Source organism: Danio aesculapii, chromosome 4 (assembly GCF_903798145.1).
Source record: "Danio aesculapii chromosome 4, fDanAes4.1, whole genome shotgun sequence".
Lineage (NCBI taxonomy): Eukaryota > Metazoa > Chordata > Actinopteri > Cypriniformes > Danionidae > Danio > Danio aesculapii.
In genome coordinates this window covers 38,703,784-38,719,151 of record NC_079438.1, presented here as the reverse complement: position 1 = coordinate 38,719,151, position 15,368 = coordinate 38,703,784, and the positions used below count along the sequence as shown (strand labels likewise).

Sequence of the window (15,368 nt, the reverse complement as noted above, 5' to 3'; positions counted from 1 at the left end):
ACAACCAGTTAATGAACATAATTGGCTAAAATGCAGTTAAAAACATATTTTGACCAAAGGGGTATATCTCATGAAATGTTTGTATCTTTACATCAAAGATAAAAAGTCTTTTATATGAGAAAAGTTAAACCTATAGAAAATTTAAAATGATAGCATAAATAGTGTCCAACTCTATTATTAGTTTTACTATTTATTAAAATATTTTTATATAGAAAAACATCTACATTTACATTAATTAAAATACTATTCAGTTCATTTTTACTCCCTTAATAAAAATACAAAACATTATTTGGTAAATAGAACATTTAAAATTTGATTGATTGCTTGATAATATATCACTATGGAGTCAATCTAGGACTAAATATACTTGCAAAATAAAAGAAAGTTTTGCAAACAAACAATAAAGTATTGAGCGAAAAATAAATAAATACAAATCTCTAAAAATTGCAATGCGAAAATAGATTTTTGAGAAATAAAAATGTATTTTACTGACAAAAAAAAAAGAAGTGCAAAGGGAAAATTAAGTTTTGAGAATCGCAAATAAAAAAAAAGAACTACAACTAAAAATCAAGCAGTGCAAAAAAATAAAATAAAATATTTGCAATAAAAAAAGAAAAACTATACATATTTGCCAAACATTTTTTATAACATTGTCTTTACAAAACCCTTCCAGTCAATGGCCTGGACCTGCCTCCATTTAAAGTGACGTTATCACCTGGAGACACAGTATCATCGAGGTAGTCTTACAGCCCAGTAGGTCCTGGCCTGCTCTAAACGCCCAAGTTGCCTTGACTCCACCCCCTTGTCAAATCAGGGCCACAAAGTGAAACGCACAGAAACGTGAAGTGCAAAGTGAAAACAGCATCGCAAACTCATGGTTGACTAAAAAGCAGATTTAAATGAGCAATGCAATTGACTGGATGGGTTTTGTAAAGGCAATGCTATAAAAAATGTTTTGCAAATATATATAGTTTTTTTTTTTATTGCAAATATTTAAGTTTTTTTTTTTTAGGTTTTCAAAACTTAATTTTCCCTTTGTAGTTATTTATTTTTGTTAGGAAGTTTATTTTTATTTCACAAAAATTTGTTTTCAGGAGACGCAGTGGCGCAGTAGGTAGTGTCGCCTCACAGCAAGAAGGTTGAGCCTCGGCTTGGTCAGTTGACGTTTCTGTGTGGAGTTTGCATGTTCTCCCTGCGTTCACGTGGGTTTCCTCTGGGTGCTCCAGACATGCGCTATAGGTGAATTGGGTAATCTAAATTGTCCGTAGTGTATGTGTGTGTGAAAAAGTGTGTATGTGTTTCCCAGTGATGGGTTGCAGCTGGATGGGCATCCGCTGCATAAAACAAAATGCTGGATAAGTTGGTGGTTCATTCCGCTGTGCCGACCCCAGATTAATAAAGTGACTAAGCCGAAAAGAAAATGAATGAATGAAAAATGTATTTTTGCTTTGTGATTTTTGGAGATTTGCATTTATTTATTTTGCTCAATATTTAAATTTTTGTTTGCAAAACTTTCTATTTTGCAAGTATATATGGCCCTAGATTGACTCCATATACCACACAATATTACATCTGTTCTATAGTATTGTCTTACTGGTTCTAAAATAGAAATTGTCTTATGTAAAATATTATTTTACAATAATTTTATCATTATTCACTATTCATTTATTATTACTTGTACTTTTTTCTTCATTTGTTTTAGGGTAAAATATGACCCAAACACTTATTTTCATGAGATTAACCTAACATTTGAACTGTGTCAGCCAGCCTATGGTCATGATTGTACCCTCCAGGGGGCAGCGTTTACCAGTGTGTGCCAAATCTCTGTATTTGTGCAATGTGAGATAACATCTGTGATATGGGGCAGTCCTCTGAAAGTGGTTCTGTATGGAGATTTTATCATGGTAACTGTCTCACAGATGCACATTTGGAACAAGTTACACTGCTGACCCAGTTCTGTAATGTGTGTGCTACATGCATGGTTGGGGTTGCCAGATCCTCTGCAGTTCTACCTAAAAAAAACATGATTGAACAATTCAGTCTGGACCACTAAAATCATTAAAATGTATAGTTTTTGAGCTTATTGTGGCACTGCAGAGGATTTAGACACCAGTCTATCTGCATGTAGAAAATCAGCACACACCTACATACAGTCACCCACTGCAACACACATACACACCATGAAAGACCTGCTGAGAGATTCTGGACTCGTTAGAGATGTCGAATCTGTGCATGTGTCTGCGTGTGTCACCAACCCATCCTCCAGTCTGCGGCTGCAGAAACAGCGTATGGCTCCTCCTCACACGGACCATGTGCTGTAGCGCCCTCAGCTGGCAGAAAGACAGACCTGCTATGAGGCGTCCCTGTAAAAGACCCAACAAATGTACCTCCAAGCACACTGATGAACACATTTCCCACGCACACACACAGAAACACAGGTGTACATTGGGTGGTCGGCGCTGCTATAGCTTTCATCTGTCTGCCTTTCTTTAAAGCCAGCTGACCCCTCCTCCTCTCCCCCCTCCTCTGTGGTAAGACCAATGGTACGGACCAACGGTAACCAAAACCACACCTCTCATTCCACCCGTCACCTTGTCGACCTGTCCATCACCACCTGTCATTCACCACGTGACTTCGGCATGAATGCACGTGTTCTCTCTCATCACTGTGGCATTGGGCAGGCACATGTTTATGCTGGTTTTGTGTCCATCGCCTCAACCTCTCCCCTCCCCTAGGCTGTGATGCCTGTCATTGGTGCGCTGTAGTCACATGGTCATCGCTCTCTATGTGTGTGGTCCAGTGTCAGCCTCTGCTGGTCTGCTCTGGTGTGACAGTTCACCACCAGTTTGGCAGAGCTCTAAAATCAGCTGGGGGCTTGTGAAAAGACGATTTCCTGTCTGATGTCCACATGCATGAAGCTTATTCGCAGTTTTGCTTGGTTTGTGTGATGTATTGTTACAGGGAATGTGTGTGCAGATTTTGTAGCTTTTTGAGATTTAAAGGTGCACTGAGATGTTTTTTTTTTTTTAGGTTACACATGTAGTGACACTTAGTGGTGTGGATGCAACATAAAACTAAAGATAAACTTATATTTTTGGTTTTCCCGGTCAGATCACACGATTTTTATTGTTGGTTATGAAAGTCACTATGGCAGATTATGCAATTTTGTCTGGATAAAATCATGACTTGTTATGGGTAACAAATGTGCCAGACTACACGTTCCTTCGTGATCAGTTATCCTGTGACATCTACGAGGAGCGTTATTTCCCAAAGCAGTCACAAGTGTTGCTATAACAACATCTATTATCTTCATTTTAATGTTTTTTTATCTTATGTCAATCTCAATAAACACTTATGCTTGCTGACAACTAGGCTACATTAAGGGCATTCGTTACGACATTTATAGGATCAAACATATATTTCCTTTTTAATATTATGTTATTTCCTTTTAAATCTAAATGTATATTTTCCAGCCATGAGTTGCTTACTAAACCCTTCCTCAGCTGAATTTGCCGCAAGTGAGATAGACAAAATTAAAGCACATCAACACCAAGGAAAAATCAGATGCTCAAGACAAAATAATGACATATTAACAAATAGCTAATATATGACAGAGGTTTGTGATACAACAATTACTGCGAAGCATCAATTAAATCCTTATTTACCAAAGAGTGAAAAAATCATCCACTGGCACTGTTGAGTCGTGGATGGCACAAACAAAAAAAATTTATATATTTTTCTTGGAAAAAAATATCTTTTCGAAACGAATTTCATTTGGTATAATTTGTATTTTAATTTTAATATATTTTTTGTTGGTCCATTATCTACTAGATAAAGAAGAATAACGAATAACATTTCAAGTGAAGTACTTCAAAACCAGTCTTCTATATGCTTCAGCGCCAAAGCACAAAGTGATTTGTTAAAGTAAAACCTGGCCTAAATAAAATGAAAGTGAAATATTCAGTTTTAGAGAAACTTATATTAAACTGTTTTCATTTTTAATGACAAAATCATCCATTGCGCCAGTCAGTTTCAGTTTAATTGGTTTAATCAAGTAATTTGAATAAGCAAAACAGCCTTTTACAATGTATTAGCAGCACCGAAGCGTTTCCAGATTGCCTCGGAAGAACGAACTCGGTCGGAAGGCTGAGAGAACTCAGAAACCACTTGTGAGAATGCAGATGTCGGCATATTTGTACCAGTCTGTCAAATAAAATTGCTTAAAACAAAAATATTTTAGAAAAAGTAGTTTTGGATTTGGATTGGTTTATCGAAGTTTGGATAAACATTGATTGATCTTATCCACCCGATACCCACCCATAAGTAAATATGCAGCCTATTTTTGATTACCTGACCGGTGCATTAATGGCAGCACCCGCTGATATAAGAGATTGTCCAGTGTCACCCATGTGACGGAACTCATGGTGAAGATTGGGGAAAAAATTAAACATGTTAGACTTTCTGCGTTGGTGCCGTGAGGTGTCACAGACATGGTAATGGTTGTCATGAATTATGCCACATTACACGAGAAGAAACGATTGAATCTTGTGTCATGATGGCCATTTGTCGTTTACAACTCCCCACGACACCCTTCGTCAAGGAAATTGTGTGATCTGACCAGGGCTTAAGTCATTGGGTATCATTAACCAGCATTCTTCAAAATAACTTAATAAAACTTGATTTACTCAGAGTAAATGGTAAGGTAATTTTCATTTTTGGGTGAACTATCCTCTTAGCTATGCTGATACTGTCAGGCCTACTGTATTATGCATTTAGTCTACAAGCAATAGTATCTGACAACACAGGGTCTTGCCAAATATTAAAAAAACAATAGCGATCATGAGATTTCAAAACATCAGCTCCTGTTAGATGAGCTTCCCAATGTAGATAAAATAGTTTATTTAGGCAACTGATTTGGCTTCTGATTTTATTTTATACCAGTGTTTATATAATTTAAATAACTTTTTTAAATGACAGTTAATCTCTATGTAGGAACTAATGAGTGCACTTTTTACTAGGGAGAGCAGTCCTTGTGTATTTAAATTTGGAGTATATCAAAGAAGTAAAGTTTGAAAAAGTTAATAAATATGTATGCCAATTTCTACCACACAAGCAACATAAATAATGCTTTAATTAATCATAACATAGGCATATTTATAAAAAATAAAATTATGTTAAAATTTAGGTAAAGTCAGAAAAAAATAACAACTACTTAAAGTAAAAACTGATGTTACAATTATTATTATAAAATAAAAAATAGAAATTGATAGTAGATTTTGAGATAAAGGTCATAATTACGTAAACTTATTGACTTAGTTCCATAATAGGCTTTTTATGTACAATATTATCATAATTTATAATAATTGACTTATTTTTTTCATAATTGACTTACTAACTTTTCTTACATCTTTTTGCCTCATATTATGACTTACTGTCTCATAAGTTTGACTTTTTATGTCATGATTTTCATTTATGTCATGAAGTGGCAGAAATTTATTATAGATTTGATAAAATCAGATTTTGTTTGTCTGCAGATTAGTGTCTGTGTTTGTGACAGTTCTAATATCACCTTTAAAATACAGTATTAATGCTTCTATGTCAAGTTAGTACTATAGGGTGTTTATAAATTATATGTGATTAGCTGAAAAAAAAAATACATTAGAGGCGTTTTGTATTGTGGTTGATGTCTGTAAATGCTTTGCATCCATTTGGAATATTGTCATTTATTTCATAAAGCCACCAGACATTGTCTGTGTCTCTGTAGTTTGCTATTAGTGGACGTGTCTAACATGCTGTATACATATTAACCTAACTATGTGTGTATGTGTGTGTCACCTTGAATTTCTACACCACATGTGTGTGTGTGTGTGTGTGTGTGTGTGTGTGTGTGTGTGTGTGTGTGTGCGTGTGTGTGTGTGTGTGTGTGTTTGTTTTTGCCTCTCCATAAACATGCAACTGTATGTGTCTGTCATGCTGAAAAAGGGCCTCCAAAACACTGAGGATAACGCCAGGATCTCAATCACGTTCTTTCGGCTGTTCCGCGTGATGAGGCTGGTGAAGCTCCTGTCTCGGGGAGAGGGTATTCGGACATTGCTCTGGACCTTCATTAAATCCTTTCAGGTGAGGAGAGTTAAATTAGACAGCGCCTTCTTGTGCAAATGTGCTGTGTTCCAGATTTCATGCCTAGAGTTGAGTTTTGAGAGTAATTAAACACCTTCGTCTTATCCTTTTCTTTGTTCACAGGCTCTTCCCTATGTTGCATTGCTGATCGTAATGCTGTTCTTCATTTATGCCGTCATTGGGATGCAGGTCAGATGAAGCTTCATTTGCTTCTTCAAGTTTCCTCCTCCTCTTTCCCACAGAGGCACATTGATGTCTGTCACAACTCCTGTACTTGTGCACAATTCATGATGTATTTTTGACACCACAGATGTTTGGCAAAATCGCCCTGAGGGACAACAGCCAGATCAACCGAAACAACAACTTTCAGACATTTCCTCAGGCTGTTCTGCTGCTCTTCAGGTCAGTTTCCATCTCAGTCTTTCTCTCCTTCACTCATTCGATGTCTCTTTCTCACTCTGAGCTTGTGTATTTGTGTAGGTGTGCGACAGGAGAGGCGTGGCAGGAAATCATGCTGGCCTGTTCTCCAAACCGCCCTTGTGAGAAGGGGTCAGAGATCAACCATTCCACTGAAGACTGTGGCAGTCACTTTGCCATCTTCTACTTTGTTAGCTTTTATATGCTTTGCGCCTTCCTGGTGAGTTGACATCGATATTCCTTTCAGCTTTGTTATTGTATTTCAGCTGTGAATGTTGCTGTCAAATCTTCTCTCCCAGCATGACATCTTTTACCCCCTCCGTACAGTGTTTACCGTATCCCTAATAATAGAAGCAGCGGGTGTGATACGGGGGTTTGTGAGGCACAGTGATTCAGATTCTTCCTCTCCCGCAGATCATTAACCTTTTTGTGGCTGTCATCATGGACAACTTTGACTATTTAACACGTGATTGGTCGATACTGGGGCCGCATCATCTGGATGAGTTCAAAAGAATATGGGCAGAATATGATCCTGAGGCTAAGTCAGTCACCTCCTGTTTTGCCAACTTTCTCACTTGCACTCTTTCCAATCATCTAATTTTTTAGATTAGATAAACTTAGATTATTCAAATTAAGATTATTATGATTGCAGGGGTCGGATAAAGCATCTGGATGTAGTGACGTTACTGCGCAGAATTCAGCCACCTCTTGGATTTGGAAAGCTTTGTCCACATAGAGTAGCATGCAAGGTAAAAACATCATATACTGTAGTTCTTAGATACTATAGTGCTTATTAATGTTTTGCACTGCATTGTATACATAACTTAATTTTTGTGTGCATTTGCAGCGGCTTGTGTCTATGAACATGCCTCTCAATAGTGATGGAACGGTGATGTTTAATGCAACTCTCTTTGCCCTGGTACGAACGGCTCTACGCATCAAAACCGAAGGTGTGTAAATGTCACTGACAGCCATGGAGTTCATATACACATGCATAAATACACTCGTCAAAATCTTTTACAAAAAGTCACTGTTTGCATGTGCTTGTTTCAGGTAACCTGGAGCAGGCGAATGAGGAGCTCAGGGCCATTGTGAAGAAGATTTGGAAGAGGACAAGCATGAAGCTGCTGGATCAAGTTGTTCCCCCTGCTGGAGGTTGGTGGTGTCAAAAGGCCATTGTTGTTACATTGAGCATTCAAAAGGTTGGGGTCAGTAATATTTTGGAATGCTTTGAAAAGCTTCAGATCTTTTTTATTAACCTTTTGCTCAATAAAACAACAATTTAAAAAAATATGAAAAACAGGGACAAATTATCTTTGCTCCAACAGAGCCCCCGCTCCACTGCACCATTTCTGTACAATATATTATGCACATTTTTATCCGTTTTATATCATGACATGATATATGCATACATACATATGTGAATACAAATAAATAAAAGTTCCCTTATATTTTCACTCATCTTTGTATATTTATACACAATAAAATAAAATGGAGATGAAGAGAAAATGTGAGAAACAAATAAATAATGGTCAAACTGCAGATATTATGTTTAGATATTATGTTATACAGTATATGTCAGCACTGGCTGCCAAGTAAGATATATTTTTTTGACTGCAACCTTTGGTGGAGTACTGAATCTTCTCCATTGTAAGATGGTGCATAAGATCCCTAATCCAATGATTAAAAGTTGGAGGAAATTTGTCCTTTCATTTAAGCAGTATAAGATGTCTAGCAATTAATGCTGAATACGAAATCATGCTTTTGTTAGTATTGTCTAAACTGGGATCTGTAATTAAACCAAATATTACTACAAAAGGGCAAGGGTCAATTGATACATACAAAATATTTGAAAAGAAATTGAATAATAATTGCCAGAACTTAGTAAGTTTAGAACATGACCAACACATGTGTGGAAGTATACAGTAGGTAATTTGATGGCATGTACCCAATATGTGCCCTAGAAAGATTTATTCTGGTCAAGTACCAGTAGTGTGGCATGGAAGATGACAGCTGGCTGGACCTAGGATGCCTCACAACTTCCCAACGGAGAGACTGTTTTTGGCTATTCATGATGGGTTCCATCAAATCTGTAATGTAAACTAATTCATTCTCAATGACATTCCATGTTTCATTACAGAGAAGAAGTGTGTTGTAGTGCCTGACTTGATTCCTGTTTATGACAAGAATCGAGGATTCAGAATTCTAAAATATTATGTTGTCGGAACATGCCGTAGATTATTTAGCAAAAAGAAAAATGCAGGAAGAAATGTAAAGTCCAAACAGCACAACAAACAAAAGCCTGCCATATATCTTATTGTGTTTTATCTTGGTCACAGATGATGAAGTCACAGTGGGGAAGTTCTATGCTACATTCCTAATTCAGGAATACTTCAGGAAATTCAAGAAGCGCAAGGAACAGGGCCTGGTGGCCAAAATACCCCCAAAGACTGCTCTTTCACTGCAGGTTTGTACAGTAGACCACGTACACACATTCATAATTACACTGACAAGTGTGTTTGTTTGCATATGAACGTGCACATTTGTGTGTTGTGACCAGGCTGGCCTGCGAACACTACATGATATGGGTCCAGAGATCAGAAGAGCGATATCAGGAGATTTGACCGTGGAGGAGGAGCTGGAAAGGGCCATGAAGGAAACCGTGTGTGCTGCTTCTGAGGATGATATCTTCAGGGTAAAGGTCTGATAATGTCTCTTATTTCCTCTCCTCGGCTCTGCTCACATCATCGCTTCTGCTGCTGGAGCTTTTACCCACCTGCATGGGACAATCAGCCAGATCTTCAAACCAGAGACCTTTCCTGGCTGTAGCAGAGCTGCTTGTTTTGATTCATTGCTCAGCATTATAGAGCCTTGGATTGCTTTTTCATTTGTTAATAAGACAACAAAATCATTACGTTCAATCATTAGAATCATAAAAATGTTGGATATTATGAGCAGTTCATCTAAAGTTAGCAGACTTCATTAAGGAGCAGCGCTTTGCCATCATCACACATATCAGATGGTTATAAACACTTTCCAAAGGAAAATCTAAATAGCTCTATTAAGAATCATGATTTATTGAATAATTCAAGTAAATTTTTAGGCAATTTAGAAAACTAAAGCATCACTGCTGTCTGAAAGTGAGTGCAGAGTGAACGGAGGAAGTGAAATTGTTTGTATTCTCACTGTGTGTCTGTATCCTGTTTAGCTGTGTTTACATGGTAATAACATTTGTTGAATGATCCAGTCATAAGCCAATAACACTAAATACAGCTAAAAATGTAATGCAGTGGATCCTGTAAGTATATGGTGGTAAATATATAAAAAGATTACAAGATTAAATGTAGTGAGGTAAGTGTGGATTAGTATAGACAACCAAAAAATTACATTTTGTAACTTGACAGATGTTTCATGACCTGACAAATGCTGACAGAACATGAAAATAAGCAACAACTAATTGCAATAAATTAGGGATGCACCATACAATTTTGACCGATAACTGTTGGAGTTGGAGGATGAAAGCTGATATATTAGATAGATGATATATATGTGTTTGCTGCCCTACTGATTTTTTTTTTTTGCATGTTTGTCACACTTTCATTTTTTAAATAATCAAACAAATGTAAATATTAGTCAAAGATAGCACAAGTAATTGTGTAATAAATAAAGCAACCAAATCTCTAAACATTAACCAAAATCAGAAGACCAGTAAAATAATAAAACTGTGGCAGGCAGGCGCATGTGAAGCAGAACAAATAAATAATTTACCGGCTTAAAGATATTGATGTAATTTTAATATCAAACTGATAACCTTAACATAAAAGTACCATTTATTGGCAGATATTGATGTGGCCGCAGAAATATCCTGCATCCCTACAATCAGAAAAAAACAATGTCTGTCAGTGTTTAATGTTTATCCTTCATATAAAAACTGTAAATATAAACATATAAATGATATATGCAGTCACAAAATCTGTATTTGATGTAAATTATTGACAGAATTGCAGACAATGTTAATACCAGATGTAAACATGGTCTTTTGAGCAGGGGGAGGGGGGGGTAAAAGTTACATAAAAGTGATGTATGTTTGTCTTTACAGCGGTCTGGTGGCCTCTTCGGTAACCATGTAAACTACTACCACCAGAGTGATGGCCACGCTTCCTTCCCACAGTCCTTCACAACACAGCGGCCATTGCACATAAGTAAATCCGGCAGTCCCGGCGAGGCTGAATCTCCCTCTCATCAGAAGCTAGTGGACTCCACCTTCACTCCCAGCAGTTACTCTTCCTCAGGATCCAACGCCAACATCAACAACGCCAACAACACCGCCATCGGACACCGCTATCCCAAACCTACTGTCAGCACGGTGGACGGACAAACAGGGCCTCCCCTCACCACCATCCCACTACCACGACCCACATGGTGCTTTCCTAACAAGAGGTATGATGACACACACTTTCTGGGTTTGTTTGCTGATGCACGGGATATTGGAGAGATAACTTTCAGATTCAGGTTTGTTAGAGTCTAGTTCCTGATTATGGTTTGTCTCATTCCTGATTGTTTCTTGTGAACCAGGAGCTGTTTCTATGACACTTTCATGCGGTACGTTCCTCTCACAGAAACCAAGAGAGACCTCATGATTTTGTAGGGCTGTTTTTGTATGCGCTGTCCATACTTTGGTGGATCTGAATCTCAGTGTGTTGAGAGATCCATTCTATACTTAACGTTAACGATCAGGACCTGTGAGCAGCTTTACTGATTGGCTGATACCTGAATGAGCATGTCTTAGGCCAGCGGATTTCAACTGGTTTTCTTTCAGAACATAAACTTTGGTTCATGTTTCTTGAAGATAAATGGATGTGACACAATGTTTATGCTGGTATCCACTGAATCTGAAGGGTTTTTACAAAGAACAAAGACATGCAGTCATCTTGTTATAAACTAAATATTTTCATTAATTAAAATGAAGCTGAACAAAAAAAAAATAGAATAATTGTATTTTATTGTAAAAGAATAATCCTCTTTTATTGTAAATACTGAATGAAAAACTTAAACAACACTAAAATCCATTATAGCACTACAATAACCCAAAATGACACTCAGTATTTAATCTTATGTAATTAAGTCATGCTACTTTTATATATAAGCTGCATGGACTACAAAGGTCAATTTTTAAGACCTTTTATATCTCAATCGATGTTGATTCAGGTCTTATTTTTCTTAATGCATGAAGGCTATGCCTTAAAGTTACTTTGTTTTTACAACTTATGATTAACTTATGCTATGCCCTGCAGGCCAGAATGGCAGGAGTTACTTCTGTTTGTTTACAGATTTGATGAGACATGCACAGCGTATAGCAAAAGAACAGAGTTTCCCACAAAATCTGTTCATGTTATACTTATTGTAGGCTAATGGTAGTGTTTTAAGGTTTGTAAATCACTGTTTTGGAAGATGGAGTCACAATTTACTTACTCATTATTACATTTTGGATATTTTGAGCATATAATTACATAATAAAAGTCATTTAAGTTGACGTTTGAAGTATTAAAACCACTAAATCATAAATAAACTTAAATACACTAAAAAGATTAAAACAAGTTTAATGAAACAAAAATGAAAAGTGAAAATATAAAAAGAAAAATGCTATATAATATATATTAATATAAAATATATGATATATTATATAAATGCTAAAGTTACTCTGATCACAGATATAGGATATAAGATACTATAAGATTTGATTAAATGCAGATGCTTTGACTTCAATTAATGAAATGGGTTAAGTCCTCATGTATTTACTTAAAATTTTATTACTTTTATTTACTGTAAAATTATACACTACAGTAGTTATTATAAATAGGCATGTACTATATGGTTAGCTGCGTTAGAAACCATTTACATTTTCACCTATTTTTCCTTGCTATTAGACCCACCAGTTGAGAACCGCTCTGCTAGGCAATATGGCAATTTAGATGCTCGTATGTGTGTGTGTGTGTGTGTGCGTGTGCGTGTGTGTGTGTGAAGTTCATCCTCATGGTCATTTCCAAGTTATTTTTTAAGGGGCTCTTCATTTAGACCAAAATACAATAGAATCATTTTAACAAGTCATTTTTGCAAATCCTTAAACATAGCTGGTATTAAGTTGCTTTGTTATTGTGTTGTTTTTTTGTGCTGCCAACAGATGCAAAACAATCATACAAATTATTTGTTTTTAAGGAGGGTCTTTATGTAGTACCCCTTGAACTACTTTTAAAAATCATAAGGTTTCCATGCAAAAAATTAAATTCGCGCTTCTATAATGTGACACAATCATTCAAAACTTCGTCATAAGGTTTGTTAGACATCAGCGCTTCAGACAAAACAAACCTTAAGCTGCTAAAATTGATTGTTCACATTGTAAACAGCCTTATGAGAGCTTCAAGAAAATTGCTGTTAAATGTAGGTGAGGTGAAGTTTCTCACTTTCTGAAACTGTGATGTTAAACATGTGCAGTTTTGCTTCTAGCTCATCTTTATATGTTTATGTGTGTTGTGTTTAGCTCTGATTCCAGTGATAGTCGTCTCCCTATAATACGGCGAGAGGAAGCATCTACAGATGAGACATATGATGAAACATTTCTAGATGAGAGAGATCAAGCCATGCTCTCCATGGACATGTAATCCTTCACTTCTGTTTTATTAGAGTCAGCTTCTTTGTATGAGTATTTTTTTTTATATTATCTGAATGTGTTTGTGGGGTACAGGCTGGAATTTCAGGATGAAGAAAGCAAGCAACTGGCTCCTATGGTGGAGGCAGAAGTAGGGGAAGAGAGGAGGCCGTGGCAGTCTCCACGGCGACGGGCCTTTCTCTGCCCCACTGCGCTGGGTAAATGTGCACATTTATTACTGTTAGGATGAATCTATACAATCAGTAGCTCCGTGACCATGAAGTCACATGTACTTCCTTCCTAACACAGGTCGACGGTCTTCCTTTCACTTGGAGTGTCTGAGAAAGCATAACAGACCTGACGTTTCTCAGAAGACAGCACTACCATTGCACCTAGTGCATCATCAGGTAAGTTCATGCACACATGCATAAACACTCATGAACGACAGGGTTATCTTCTGTCCTTTTCACTTTTTTCATCTTCTGGTTCTTAAAGGCTCTGGCCGTGGCAGGGTTAAGTCCCTTGCTGAGACGGAGTCACTCTCCGACACTGTTCACACGTCTGTGTTCCACACCTCCTGCGAGTCCCAGTGGCCGCAGTGGTGGAGGGCCATGCTATCAGCCTGTTCCCTCTCTGCGGCTGGAGGGCAGCGGATCTTACGAGAAGCTCAACAGCAGCATGCCGTCTGTGAACTGCAGCTCGTGGTACAGCGACAGTAACGGCAACCACAGCGGGAGGACGCAGCGACCCGTGTCCCTTACAGTTCCTCCGGTCACGCGCAGAGACTCTATATCCCTGGCACACGGGAGTGCCGGCAGTCTTGTGGAGGCGGTAAGCTGCAATTTATAAGATACTCTACAAGATATTAAACACTTTATCATGCACATCTCACACTGTCGAACGTGTACACTTATGAAAACTCCTCACTTGCACAAGTGTACACTTATGCAAACTCCTCATTTGGTGAAAGCAAGATTCTCAATGAGAAAATGTTTTTTTGAGGGATTTTTTTATATCTTCTCTCAAATGAAAGAGCCCATTCATCAGTGTAACTATTTAATAGTAAATGTGAGGCTAGATTTTTTCTCTGTTATAAAATTATGCTCCATTAAGATCATTTGTAGTGTAGTAGGGGCCCTAACAGATACTTAAACTATAAGTGTCTTTCTTTTTTTAATTTCATGTATTTGTGCTATTGCTTGTAATTTGTTTACTGCATTTGTCTTTGTTTACTAATAATGTGAACATAATTGCACCAAAAACTCCTTAGAGTTAATTTCGTTATTAGGGGTGTGAACCTACACTGGTCTCACGGTTCGGATTGGTTACAATTATCATGCCATCGATTCAGTTCAATTCGATATCGCGATGCATCATGGTGCATTGACAGTGCTTACCATAAACAATTTAATATTTTGGTTTCAATATTTTTATTATTAGAAATTTTCGCAGACATTCACTTGCAAATATAGTTTTTTTAAACATTTTAAACACTTTTTTAAAACATAAAAGAAAATAAATAAAAATAATAATTAAACAAAAAAAATATATAATAAACATGCATTCCCCAACCAATCACCCACCAGTGCTATCCAACAATAAACGTAGGTACTAAAGGCATAGTAAACATATTAATCACAAATTTGTAAAAGGAAATAAAAGGGGACCAAATTTTTTCAAAGAACAAAACCTATTAGGGTATATCTGATTTTTTCAGATGTAGTGTACCTGTTTACTCTGTCAGCCAAAATTTAAGAGTTGGAACTTATTTTTTCTTCCAAAACAAAAAGATAATTTTTTGGCCCATATGAAACAAACTGTTGTTGTACCTGTGTAGGTCTCAAATATTCTTCGGAAACTCCAAATATAATCAACATAAGATCTGGTTCAATCGGAATGTAACTGAAAAAACTTGAAATATTTTGTTCAGGAATCTCTGTAATTTGGGACACATAACATAGAAATGAGACAGGTTGGAATCTAAAAACTGACATTTGTGCAATTTGATATTTTACTTAGCAGCACAATAATTATTGTGTTAAAATGTATCATTTATAAATATATTCATATATTATTCGTAATACAATTTTGTCCTTTAATACAAACACTCTGATATATGTACTGTGACTCAAGTTAATGCACAGAGCAACATGAGCATTTATAGCAATTAAACAAATATCAATAT

General features: G+C 36.8%; 1 protein-coding gene across 3 annotated transcripts in view; it reads left to right on the top strand.

The window, feature by feature from the left end:
- cacna1c (calcium channel, voltage-dependent, L type, alpha 1C subunit) overlaps positions 1–15,368 on the top strand; it is a 166,475-nt gene that overhangs the window by 144,306 nt on the left and 6,801 nt on the right. The window contains exons 31-47 of one of the 3 annotated variants that reach the window (XM_056455596.1): positions 2,496–2,543; positions 5,983–6,120; positions 6,244–6,309; positions 6,431–6,522; positions 6,601–6,757; positions 6,952–7,079; positions 7,190–7,286; positions 7,385–7,487; positions 7,591–7,692; positions 8,877–9,004; positions 9,098–9,238; positions 10,637–10,977; positions 11,113–11,139; positions 13,076–13,192; positions 13,280–13,401; positions 13,493–13,590; positions 13,679–14,014. In XM_056455596.1, coding sequence (XP_056311571.1) covers positions 2,496–2,543; positions 5,983–6,120; positions 6,244–6,309; positions 6,431–6,522; positions 6,601–6,757; positions 6,952–7,079; positions 7,190–7,286; positions 7,385–7,487; positions 7,591–7,692; positions 8,877–9,004; positions 9,098–9,238; positions 10,637–10,977; positions 11,113–11,139; positions 13,076–13,192; positions 13,280–13,401; positions 13,493–13,590; positions 13,679–14,014 — 2,241 coding nt within the window. The remainder of the gene's footprint in view (positions 1–2,495; positions 2,544–5,982; positions 6,121–6,243; positions 6,310–6,430; positions 6,523–6,600; positions 6,758–6,951; positions 7,080–7,189; positions 7,287–7,384; positions 7,488–7,590; positions 7,693–8,876; positions 9,005–9,097; positions 9,239–10,636; positions 10,978–11,112; positions 11,140–13,075; positions 13,193–13,279; positions 13,402–13,492; positions 13,591–13,678; positions 14,015–15,368) is intronic. The other 2 variants (XM_056455598.1, XM_056455597.1) reach the window with 2 other exon arrangements.